Source organism: Pongo pygmaeus, chromosome 19 (genome assembly GCF_028885625.2).
Source record: "Pongo pygmaeus isolate AG05252 chromosome 19, NHGRI_mPonPyg2-v2.0_pri, whole genome shotgun sequence".
Taxonomy (NCBI): domain Eukaryota; kingdom Metazoa; phylum Chordata; class Mammalia; order Primates; family Hominidae; genus Pongo; species Pongo pygmaeus.
The window spans coordinates 58,452,231-58,465,548 of NC_072392.2; the positions used below are offsets into that span (position 1 = coordinate 58,452,231).

A 13,318-nucleotide genomic window follows, 5' to 3' on the forward strand; every position below is an offset into this window, starting at 1 on the left:
AATGGTATAGACACCTTCAAACCTATTCTTCCTCATCTTTCCACCTCATGAACTAAATATGCTTGGCCTTAAACTCTCTTGTTACTCTCCTACTTTACTATTCAACTGGCTGCAAAGTCCTTCAAAATATATTCCACAGCATCTATAACATTCATACATCCCTGCTACTTCTAATTTCCCAGTGTCAGCCTCACATCACTTTCTATGAGTTGTTCAAACATGTCCAAACTGATCTCCTTTCACACAGACGTATCTTTTCATTTCAAGCAACCTTTCAATAACATTACTTGGTGAGTTTTTCCAAAATCCTTATTTTCTAAAACTTGTTATTTTATCTCACTCAATACTTGCAATAGTCCCTCCATCATCTCAAGGATAATATATAAACTTATGAATACTATTCTGCTATTCCATTCCATAGTCCTACGCTTTTCAGGTCTGATTTCTCATGAAGACACACCAAACTACTAAGGAGCACCCCTATAATCTAATCATACCAAACTACATAAAGCTTCTGGATCTTCATAAATGGAATTAAATTATTCCCCACTCCGTGTCTGTACTATATTTTATTTAGACTTCTATCGGATAATATGCTATTTTCCATTAGACTACAATTTCATTTACGGTCAAGAGTAAATTTATTTTATACACTAACAGTGCCCCACAGCATCCTGCATAAGAGAAACTTCAGTTTTATTGAAACTAATTTAAAAAGTACCTTTTAAGCATATGAATTTAAAAAGAAAGATAATACTCCTAAGAAGAGATACAAAATGCAGAGGACTTGCAACAGCCCTGTAATTAATTTTATTAAAATTAACTGCTAAACATTTAAATGCATTTTCAAAACTCAAAGAATGGAAAAATAATAATAGATATTTACAATTGACTAGGTGACAGAAATTCACCAATTTACTAATATAAACAAACCAGGCTTCTGAATGAATTACTCTATGACTAAAAAGGTGTTTGATCATATTACATCTTTAAAATTATAAGTGCTTCCAGAAAGAATTTAAGAAGGTTGTTTAAATGCCATCAAAAGAGGGCCGGGCACAGTGACTCAATCCTGTAATCCCAGCACTTTGGGAGGCTGAGGCAGGTGGATCACCTGAGGTCGGGAGTTCGAGACCAGCCTGGCCAACATGGTGAAACCCATCTCTACTGAAAATACAAAAATTAGCCAGGTGTGGTGGCACACGCCTGTAATACCAGCTACTCGGGAGGCCAAGGCAGGAGAATCACTTGAACCTGGGAGGCGGAGGTTGCAGTGAGCCGAGATTGCGCCATTGCACTCCAGCCTGGGCAACAAGAGCGAAACTCCATCTCAAAAAAAAAAAAAGCCATCAAAAGAGAATAACAGTAATTCATGGAATTTATTTTAATGACAGGGAACATCATCTAACTTTGTCAACTGGTTGTACCACTTTCTACAAAGAGACAACTATTATTTTGATCCTTGTCACATCATATCTGAAGCAATATTAACAGCAGGTAATAAATTATCCAGTTATTCCAACAAAATCCTTTTCACTATGGGGAAAAAAAGCATTTTTGTTTCAGCATAATAAAAGACCATGTCAAGTATCTCACTCTAGTTTGGAGTGACTGAAATAGTATGGAGAATCTCTCCAATGAAGTCAATCAGTAAACATGCTGATCTTTCTAATAATTATTACTTTAGAATTCAATTTTCTGTTACAAGTTACTCATTATATTAAAGTACCTTAACACTTTTAACATTTTGAGCTGGATAATTTTTTGTTATGGGAGATTATCCTGTGCACTGTAAGATATTTAGCAGCATCTCTAATTTCTACCTACTAGGTGCCAGTAGCACGCCCCAAGTTGATAACCAAAAATGTCTCTAGACATTGGCAAATGTTACCTGGGGATGGGGCTGGAGGGATATAAAATTGCCCCAGTTGGGAAATACTACACAGAACAATAATTCCAGGAAAAGGACAGAATCATCCAGATGATTATTTTTAAAAGAAACTTTTAACCTACCAACTATAGAACAATTATATTCCATAAATGCTTCTTAGTTAACATAGCAGCTAAGCCTCTGATGGTTCACCTTCTGGATATTTACGTTATCAACTAATCTATTATCATACTACAAAAACAAGGCTTATATCTAAAAGCGAATTGTGGCCAGGCGCAGTGCCTCACACCTGTAATCCCAGCACTTTGTGAGGCTGAGGCGGGTGGATCACCTGAGGTCAGGAGTTCGAGACCAGCCTGACCAACATGGTGACACCTCGTCTCTATTAAATACAAAAAATTAGTCGGGCGTGATGGTGCATGCCTGTAATCCCAGCTACTTGGGAGGGTGAGGCAGGAGAACTGCTTGAACCCAGGAGGCAGAGGTTGCAGTGAGCCAAGATTGTGCCATTGCACTCCAGCCTGAGCAACAACAGCAAAACTCAAAAAAAAAAAAAAAAAAAAAAAAGCAAAAAGTGAACTGTGACATGATACACATTTCAGTAACTAGTATAACCAAAACAATACTCACATAAGACATATAATTAAAATTAAAACTCTTTTATTCAATCTTTTTTTTTTCCTTGTCTATAAGGCAGAAAAAAAGGGTGACAAGGAATAGGCAAAGCATGTTATTTCCTTAACTTACATAATTACAATCCAGTACCACTCTACCCTGCATGCTACTTTTCTACACTATGCTTCCTCCTTCTCATTCTTATTCAGTGAGAAAAATGTCAAATAATTTTAGAACAGAGTTTAAGGTTAAACTGTATTAACTTCTAAGAGACCTTCATTTTACTTACAGATAGTCATGTACACAAGCAACCAATACACTTATTTAAAGTTATGGCTAGAATTAACAGCTCTTATGAATACAATATGCCCACAAAAACTCACTATTAAAGTTTTTAAAACCAAAAAACTTCATACCACCACATTTTTACACACATTAAATAAGAATATAACCTGGAAAGAAAACAAGTTTTAAAGTAGTATTTTAGGGCCATTTCATTCACCCAAACATTTGCTGAATTTCTATTGTGTACCTAGAATTGTTCTAAGGGAGTGTGTGTGTTTATGCTAGAAGAATACAGCAGTAAACAAGACAAGAGTCCTTGCCCTCATAGAGCTTACATTCTAATAGGGAAAAGATCATTAGCAAATACATAATATAATTTCAGATATATGCTAAGAAGAAATTAAAAGCAGTGTACAGGATAGGCAGTGATTTGGGAAAGACCATAGTTTAGATAAAATGGTCAGGAAAATCTTCCCTGAGAAGGTAACTTTTGAGCAGCACTGAATGATAAGAAGGGATAAGCAGTTCATCCTCTTTATAATCCAATTCTAAAAGGCCATGAGGAATGAGCTTGGCTTTTTGAATAATTTATCAAGGATGCTGGTGTAGCTAAATCAGGAGACAAGTAGGATACCAGTAGGTAACATGGGTGAAGAACTAGGGAGGCAAGAGACTGCATACAATCTTACAGATCAGGAGAAAGGGTCTGGATTTTACTCTAAGTGTAAAGGGAAACTATGGGAGAGATTTAAGCAAATAAATAAGACAATATTTTACTTGCAATGATTACCCTCACTGCTGTGTAGAGAATACATGTAGAATAGAAACAAGGAGACTAGTAATCTCAGGCAAGAGCTGAGGCTGGCTTAGACTTGTATTACATTTAGCAAGAGTAAGATTAAGATCTTTTAAGGCTTGTTTCTAAGACATCATTTACTTTTTTTTTTTTTTTTTTGAGACGGCGTCTCGCTCTGTCGCCCAGGCTGGAGTGCAGTGGAGCGATCTCTGCTCACTGTAACTTCCGCCTCCTTGTTCAAGCGATTCTCCTACCTTAGCCTCCGAGTATCTGGGATTACAGGTGCATGCCACCACACCCAGCTAATTTTTGTATTTTTAGTAGAGACAGGGTTTCACCATGTTGGCCAGGCTGGCCTGGAACTCCTGGCTTCAGGTGATCCACCCGTGTGGCCTCTCAAAGTGCTGGGATTACAGGCGTGACCCACCACGCCCAGCCCTAAGATATCATTTACTTTCAAGAGACCTGCTGACTATTAAATAAGCTCACTGTCTTCCACAATCCCTAAGAGTATACTGATATCTCTTAATTAACAATCCAGATTAATTTTAATTAAAAATAAAATCATAGATGGGCAGAGTGGCTCGTGTCTGTAATCCCAGCACTTGGGGAGGCTGACACGGACTGATCACTTGAGATCAGGAGTTCAAGACCAGCCTCGCCAACATGGTGAAACCTGACCTCTACTAAAAATACAAAAATTATCTGGTTGTGGTGGCGCACGCCTGTAATTCCAGCTATTCTGGAGGTTGAGGCACAAGAATCGCGTGAATCTGGGAGGTGGAAGTTGCAGTGAGCCGAGACTGCGCCAATGCACTCCAGCCTGGGTGACACAGTAAGCCTCTGTCTCAAAATAAATAAAATAAAATAAAACAAAATAAAATCATACTAAAATACTTTTAGATTCAAAGGGCCAGATGAAGCACAGGACTTATCTGCTAAAATGACAATAAAAGCATTTTAATTTACTATTATTTTTTAAGAGACAGGGTCTCACTGCTGCCCAGGCTGGAGTACAGTGGCTATTCACAGGTGCAATCCCACCACTACCAGCATAGGAGTTTTGACCTGCTCCATTTCCATCCTAGGCTGGTTCACCTGTCCTCAGGCAACCTGGAGGTCACCATACTGATGCTGAACTTGATGCAGACACTTAATCGGCATAGTGCACAGCAGCCCAGAACTCCTGGGATCAAGCAATCCTCCCGACACAACCAGAGCACTCGGCTAGGTATTTTAAAAGAGAATAAATCTCTAACAGTAGGAAAAATGAGAGAGAGGCTATAAATGCCCCAGATATTTCACTGAGTCTCAGGGAAGCTCAAAATAAGATAAAATACAGCAGAAAAAGTTCACAGCCTAGAATATGCAAAAGAAGGGATTATAGCCCAACTACATAAACAATAGGAGAGTCTAACTGCCTGGAAAAGTCAGAAAAAATCTGGACTTAAATCTCCAGACAGAAATGAGAAAAAGGGGTCACTTTGGTCACACTGCCTATGGGGGTAGCCCTGCTCTGCAAGGAGCAATTAAAAAAAAAAAAAAAAAAAAAAAAAAAAAAAGAGGAGGGAAAAGAAAAAGGAGAAGCGGAGACAGGAGGCAGAAGAAAAACAAAAATGAGAAAAAGAGCTGAAAATGGGGCAACAAGAAAGATTCCTTTTTAAGGAAAATGAATAAACTACCTGTCAAAATAAACATAACATTCTCTTCATTCTGGAATTTTAGGAATGGTTGCCTTCCCTTCCAAAAATTCCCCATCCAGTTATCATAAAGCGAATTATCTGACACCTATACACATTACATACTAAAGTATTTATTGAATGAGCAAGGCCCACCAGTCAACAAGCTCTACCTATATACAACATTTCCAATCAGCCTATCTATTCTCTCACATTAAAATACGTCCAGACAGGCCAGGTGTGGTGGCTCATGCCTGTAATCCCAGCACTTTGGGAGGCCGAGGCCAGTGGATCACTTGAGGTAAGGAGTTCGAGACCAGCCTGGCCCACATGGTGAAACCCCGTCTCTATTAAAAATACAAAAATTAGCCGGGCATGGTGGCACGCACTTGTAGTCCCAGCTACTTGGGAAGCTGAGGCAGGAGAATCATTTGAACCCGGGAGGTGGAGGTTGCAGTGAGCTCAGATCACACCATTGCACTCCAGCCCAGGAGACAGAATGAGACTCCATCACAAAAAAATAAAATTAAAATAATAACAACAATCAAGTCGGGCGTGGTGGCTCATGCCTGTAATCCCAGCACTTTGGGATGTCAACGCAGGCAGATCACGAGGTCAGGAGATCAAGACCATCCTGGCTAACAAGGTGAAACCCCGTCTCTGCTAAAAATACAAAAAATCAGCCAGGCGTGGTGGCACGTGCCTGTAGTCCCAGCTCCTCCGGAGGCTGAGGCAGGAGGGTTGCTTGGACCTGGGAGGCGGAGGTTGCAGTGAGCCGAGACAGCACCACTGCACTCCAGCCTGGGCGAGACAGCAAGACTCCATCTCAAAAACAAAAAAACAAAAAACAACCAGAAATACGACAAGAAGAATCCGAGTAAAGAACAAGACCAAAATAAAGTAATTCTAGAGAAAAATAAAATCACAGAACATCAAACAAAGGAATGTTATTTAAAAAAAAATCAGTTGAGAATGTTTTTAAAACATGAGAAACAAAAATTCAGAATTCAAGAAAGCTGAGAATCCCCTGAGAAAACAGAGCACCATCTGAATCATGGAAGTTTTAAAAAGAATTTTTTAGGAGATGGTATTATCTAAGAAATAGGGAATTTCCAAATGGCAGAACAAAGGCCTTCAAACTGAGTTAGACCTTGGCCGGGCGTGGTGGTTCATGCCTGTAATCCCAGCACTTTGGGAGGCCCAGGCGGGCAGATCACGAGGTCAGGAGATCAAGACCATCCTGGCTAACATGGTGAAACCCCGTCTCTACTAAAAATACAAAAAATTAGCCAGGCATGGTGGCGAGCGCCTCTAGTCCCAGCTACTTGGGAGGCTGAGGCAGGAAAATGGTGTGAACCCGGGAAGCGGAACTTGCAGTGAGCCAAGATCGTGCCACTTCACTCCAGCCTGAGCAAGAGAACGAGACTACGTCTCAAAAAATAAAAAAATAAAAAATATAAAAAATTAGCAGAGCGTGCTGGTGCGCACCTATAGTCCCAGCTACTCGGGAGGCTGAGGCAGGAAAATGGCATGAACCCGGAAGGCAGAGCTTGCAGCGAGCCGAGATCCCGCCACTGCACTCCAGCCTGGACGAAAGAGCGAGAAAAAAAAAAAAAAGAAAAAAAAAGCCGGGCATGGTGGCTCACACCTGTAATCCCAGCACTTTGGGAGGCCGAGGTGGGCGGATCATGAGGTCAGGAAATCGAGACCATCCTGGCTAACACGGTGAAACCCTGTCTCTACTGAAAAATTAGCCAGGCGTGGTGGTGGGCACCTGTAGTCCCAGCTACTCAGGAGGCTAAGGCAGGAGAATGGTGTGAACCAGGAGGCGGAGTTTGCAGTGAGCAGAGATCGTGCCACTGCACTCCAGCCTGGGCCACAGAGCGAGGCTCCGTCTCAAAAAAAAAAAAAAAAAAAAAAAAAATTGAGTTAGCCTTTCAAGTGCCCAGCACAAGGACTGGAAAAAAGATCATTATATCTGCTACACAGATTCTTGTGACATTTCTAAAGCTAAGAGAAGACCTTAAAAGCCTCACAGAAGAGATCACGTTTTTTTAAATGAGCAAGAATGAAACTCACTATTACACATTTCTTCTGTAGATACCAAAAGACAGTAAAGCAATGCCTATGAGTTCAAGGAGGAAATGATTTTCAATTATGAAACCAACATGTAGCCAAATTATCAATCCAAGCATGAGGGCAAAAAAATCAGGTCATTTTCAGAAATACAAAGGATGCCAAATTTATCTCCCACTCTTCCCCCACCCCCTCCCCCCGAGGGAGCTAAAGATATTCACCAATAAAGGCAAAACCAAAAAGAAGCCACTAGTTATAAAAAATTGTGGTATTAACTAGAGTCTAATCAAAATGAAATCCTAGAGAGCTGAAAACAAGTCTAGAAAGCAACTGGTTCACATTATAACAGAAATAAGAAAGTATTAAACTCCATATAATAGTTATGTTATCTGGAGCAATCTGATGTTGAGAAAAAAAGCTACATTAAAAAATAAACATAAATTGATAATGAAAATGTGACATTTTAAGCAAATAAAGTCTAAGACATTATTTAACCTATTAGTAGCATTTAAGCAATAAGAGTAATACACTGGAAAAAAAAAAGTAATTCACTGACAATGATCTGATAAAGAAGGAATCGTAATCTTTGTACATTCCTTGGCCTTGTACTAATAAATAGGTAGACAGTTCTATTGAGCATAATGGTATTTTATTGGTTGATTTTCAGCTTTTAAAAAAATTTATATGTAAAAGGCTTATTAGACAGACTATAAATTTATTTATAACAACATAGAAAGTCAAGGGATACCTGGAAAAAAGCCTTCTTCTGCCCAAAGTATAATATTAATACAATGGACAAAGAAGGCAAACCACCAATGGAGGAAGAAACCTATAGCACATAAAACTAATAATGCAGGATTAATACCCAGAACATGCAAACAATACATCAGAAAAAAAAAAAGAAAAATGGACTAAAAAATACGATGACTAGGCAAGTCAGAGAAGAGGAAACCTAAATACCCCCAAAACATTTTAAATGATGCTCAATCTCACTAGAAATCTGGAAGACACATATTTAGACAATGAGATGACATTTTGCGTGCTGTAAATTAGTGAAATTAAATCTCATAATACCAACTATAGACGAAAATATAGTGCAACAGCCATTCTCATACACTGCTGGTTCATGAGGGTTTAAACTATATACCAGTTGTTGAACTGCAATTGGGCAACAACCCTTAATGTTGAAAATGGCTTTTAGATGTATTTCCTAAAGAAATTCTTATACAAGTAAACAAGGAAATGTGTACCAAACAAAATGGAAAATGTTAGGGTAAAAAATTGAAAATAACCAACATATCCAAGTTTAGATATTTACCATATATTCATAAGGAAATACCATAAAGCAATTAAAATGAATAACTAGACCTACATGTATAAAAACATGTACTGAAATAATAAGTACCAAATTGAGGCCAGGTGCGGTGGCTCATGCCTGTAATCCCAACACTTCAGGAGGCCGAGGTGGGTGGATCACTTGAGGTCAGGAGTTCAAGACCAGCCTAGCCAACATGGTGAAACCCCATCTCTACTAAAAATGCAAAAATTAGCTGGGTGTGGTGGCACACACCTGTAATCCCAGCTACTCGGGAGGCTGAGGCAGGAGGATCGCTTGAACCCAGAGGCGGAAGTTTCAGTGGGCCTAGATCATGCCTCTACACTCTAGCCTGGGCAACAGAGACTGTCTCAAAAAAAAAAAAAAAAAAAAAAAAAGGTACCAAATTCAGGACAGTGGAAGGAAGACTGGAAGAAAAACAGTACATGGGAATTCTAACTATGTAAAATCCTTAAGTTGGCTGATGTACAAGTGTTTACACATTATTTTCTCCACTTTTTGTGGCTAAAGTTATTTCATAATAAAGAAGTTCCCTGAGGAAAAAACACAGTAAAGGAATAATGCAGTTAATACTCAATGAATTTATTCTTGTAAATCCTACCTTGAATCCAATACTGAGTCCTAGTATTAAGAACTTGCATCACTTCCACCCTTAAATTATAATGGTGACTATTAAAAAAAATACATACTCTGTAACTGATGTTACATTTTCCTGTCCAAAAGGTCCAACTGGATCATCCTTGAATTTATCACTTGGAAGTTGAGGTGGTAAAAACTCTACATCTTTTTTCTTTGGGACCTTGTAATACTTCCAGGCTATATTGGCTTCATCTTCTTCCAAGTTTACTGCCGTACCAACATACACTGTAGGTTCTACAGCTTCCTGATATTGAGGTGGGAAAGACTGGGACAAACTGTCTATCCTATCTTCCACTGGTTTAGAAGGAACCAAGGGATCTGGTGTTGGCATTTGATAAAAATGTTGACTCTGAGGAGTTGAAGGTGTTTTAGTCACTCCTTCATCAACCACATCACAAGGGTGAGGACTAAGTGGGGGTGGTTGAGGTGAATTTGCCATTTCGGTGCCATGCATCTGAGGAGTCTTTGCTACATCATTAGTTCGGATATTTGAAAATCTCACTTGACTGTCTGGAGCAGAGATCACAAGTCTTTGGCTGGCTGAATCTGCGTCCATGCCAACATCATCACTAACAGACACACGATGGTGAAAAGGAGTCAAGGGGCGTTTCTGTGGCTTTTCACTCTTTTCTTGTTTCTCATTGGTCTTGTGCTTAGGAAGTATTTGTTGTTGCTGACCTAAAGATGGTGCCTGTCCTTGTTGTCCAGCATTTCTTGACTTGAGATTTTTGTGCCTGAAAAGTTAAAATAAAGGTTTCATATTTACAGTATCACTATTATGGTGAAATATAATACCAGTTAATAGTATTAGACACTTCAGTTATCATTTGTTTTTCACATATAAAAGTAAAATAATTTGAATTTGAAAGGGGAAAAAATACTTTGCTCGTGACCTAAATAAAATATAAGGGTATGCAGAAACATTCATAAAAGCCAATTATCTCATGCTTATTTAATAACCATGTGATCAGACAGCCAAAGATTATGTCTTACATGATTTAAATATTTTAGTATCTAATTTAAATACAGAGGTAAGATTCTAGTTAAGGTTAAAAGGTATAACAAGGCTTGAAATTTACTCACTTCTAAATGTACCTGATATTTCCTGTTAGTAATTATTATAAATTAATGGCTTGGCTAAGCTTAGTCATCACCTACAATCCTACAGCAACTGGCCAGAAAGCATATTCTACTCTACTGAATACAAGTTACATCAGTCTGGAAAGTGCTAGAATTGACTGACTGATGGGCCTCACACCATACCTACCTTCTCCAAATACTTAGCACTACAAAAAGAATAAGCTGACTAGAAAAGGGAAAGAAAATGCCTAAAATAATTTCCTCCTCATAATTTGAAGCAATTCTAAAATGAAGAACTTAAATGATACACCTAAAAATCAAATAATTTTGTTAAGTTTAAGATTTCTAGGCTGGGCGTGGTGGCTGACATCTGTAATCCCAGCACTTTGGGAGGCTGAGGTGGGCGGATCACCTGAGGTCAGGAGTTCGAGACCAGCTTGGCCAACATGGTAAAACCCCGTCCTTACAAAAAATAAAAAATTAGCCAGGTGTAGTGGCACGCACCTGTAGTCCCACCTACTCGGGAGGCTGAGGCAGGAGAACAGCTTGAACCCAGGAGGTGGAGGTTGCAGTGAGCCGAGATCACGCCACTGCACTCCAGCCTGGGTGACAGAGCAAGACTCCGTCTCAAAAAAACAAAACAAAACAAAACAAAACAAAAAACATTTCTTTCAGTGCGCCTTGAGATTTCCAAACTCAATGAGATATATATATACACATAACATTATTTTTACACTAAGAAACTTTTTTTTTTTTTTTTGAGAGGGAGTTTCGCTCTTGTTGCCCAGGCTGGAGTGCAATGGCGTGATCTCAGCTCACCGCAACCTCTGCCTCCCAGGTTCAAGCGACTCTCCCGCCTCAGCCTCTCTAGTAGATGGGATTACAGGCATGTGCCACCATGCCTGGCTAATTTTGCATTTTTAGTAGAGACAGGGTTTCTCCATGTTGGTCAGGCTGGTCTTGAACTCCCAACCTCAGGAGATCTGCCCGCCTCAGCCTCCCAAAGTGCTGGTATTACAGGCATGAGCCACTGTGCCCGGCCAAGAAACTTTTAAAATGTGGTAAGATATGGAGTTTACACATTCAGTATTCATTAGGTTTTACTTTTTAAATTTTACTTTTTTGCTGAATCAGAGCTATCCAGAAAGAGTATTAAAAAGCAGTGACAGGCACTTATTTGAAAAACTCTGTTGAGAAGACATACTGAGACACTTTTTTTTTTTTTTTTTTTGAGACCGAGTCTCACTCTGTTGCCAGGCTGGAGTGCAGTGGTGCAATCTTGGCCCACGGCAACCTCCGCCTCCCAGGTTGAAGCAGTTTTCCTGCCTCAGCCTCCCGAGTAGCTGGGACTACAGGCGTGCGCCACCACACCTAGCTAATTTTTGTATTTTTAGTAGAGACGGGGTTTCACCATGTTGGCCAGGATAGTCTCGATCTCTTGACCTCGTGATCCGCCCGCCTTGGCCTCTCAAAGTGCTGGGATTATAGGCGTGAGCCACTGCGCCCGGCCGAGACACCTTTTTGTACAGAGCCTGAGATATCTTATTGTGCATAGAGAAAAAAAAGAACCAAAGTTACCAAAGAAAACCAAACTCGTTTCAAAAGGACACAGGAGAAATCCACCATTATCCTAATATTAAAATCAAAGATATTACACAAAAAGAAAACCATAGACCATTATCTCTTAACAACACAGATGTAAATAATTAACAAAATATTAGCAACTCAAACCAGCAAAATATAAAAGAATAACACATCATGACCAAATGAAGTTAATTCTGGGAATGTAAGGTGTAGCATTCAAAAGAAAAAAATATCATGCATCACATTAACAGAATAAAAGAAAACCGTATTATCTCAATAACTATAGAAAAAACCCTACTAATACTATTAATACATTCAACCCCTATTTATATACACTTGGCAACCAAGGAATAAAAGAAAATTTGCTTGATCTGATAGATGTCTATGAAAAACTACAGCTAATCTCTTACTTGATGTTTAAGCATGAATAATTTCTCAAGATTAAGAACAAAGCAAGAATATTAGCTCTCAACATTTAACATTTTATTGAAGGTTTTACCCAATGCAATAAGGCAAGAAAGAGGTCAGAGATTTCGGAGGAAGAAGATAAATTGTCTTTATTCATAGTCAACATTATTACAAACTATACAGTAAGGCCAGGTGCAGTGGCTCACACCTGTAATCCCAGCACTTTGGGAGGCCGAGGTAGGTGGATCATGAAGTCAGGAGTTCAAGACCAGCCTGGCCAACATGGTGAAACCCTGTCTCCACTAAAAACACAAAAATTAGCTGGGCGTGGTGGTGGGCACCTGTAATCCCAGCTACTCAGGAGGCTGAGGCAGAAAAATCGCTTCAACCCAGGAGGTGGAGGTTGCAGCAAGCTGAGATCACACCACTGCACTCCAGCCTGGGCGACATAGTGAGACTCTGTCCCACCCCCCACCAAAAAAACAAACAAAAAAACTACACAATGAAAGGGTCAGGCTGATCCCCACCTAATCAATCTTAACATTACTAGATACGGGACAACCAGATACTGTGTCTCTCTCACGTAACATAATACAAAGCAACACAGCCACCATCTATGAAATACTCTTGCCAAAAATTGAAGTTGAGTCTAATCAAGTAATCAAGCCCCCAGATCAGCACTGAGCACTGTCTAGAACTTTCTATGATGATGGGCAGTTCTGTATATGTTTATAAATATATATTTTTTTGAGACACAGTTTCACTCTGTCACCCAGGCTGGAGTGCAGTGGCACGATCTCGGCTCACCACAACCTCTGGCTCCTGGGTTCAAGCGATTCTCCCGCCTCAGCCTCCCGAGTAGCTGGGATTACAGGTGCCCGCCACCACACTGGGCTAATTTTTGTATTTTTAGTAGAGATGGGGTTTCA

At 39.6% G+C, this 13,318-nt stretch overlaps 1 protein-coding gene across 2 annotated transcripts in view; it reads right to left on the reverse strand.

Moving 5' to 3' along the window:
• The window catches only part of MED13 (mediator complex subunit 13), a 125,502-nt gene that overhangs the window by 58,114 nt on the left and 54,070 nt on the right, over positions 1–13,318 (reverse strand). For both annotated transcript variants that reach the window (XM_054457142.2, XM_054457140.2), the window contains exon 9: positions 9,368–10,051. In XM_054457142.2, the coding sequence (XP_054313117.2) occupies positions 9,368–10,051 (684 nt within the window). The remainder of the gene's footprint in view (positions 1–9,367; positions 10,052–13,318) is intronic.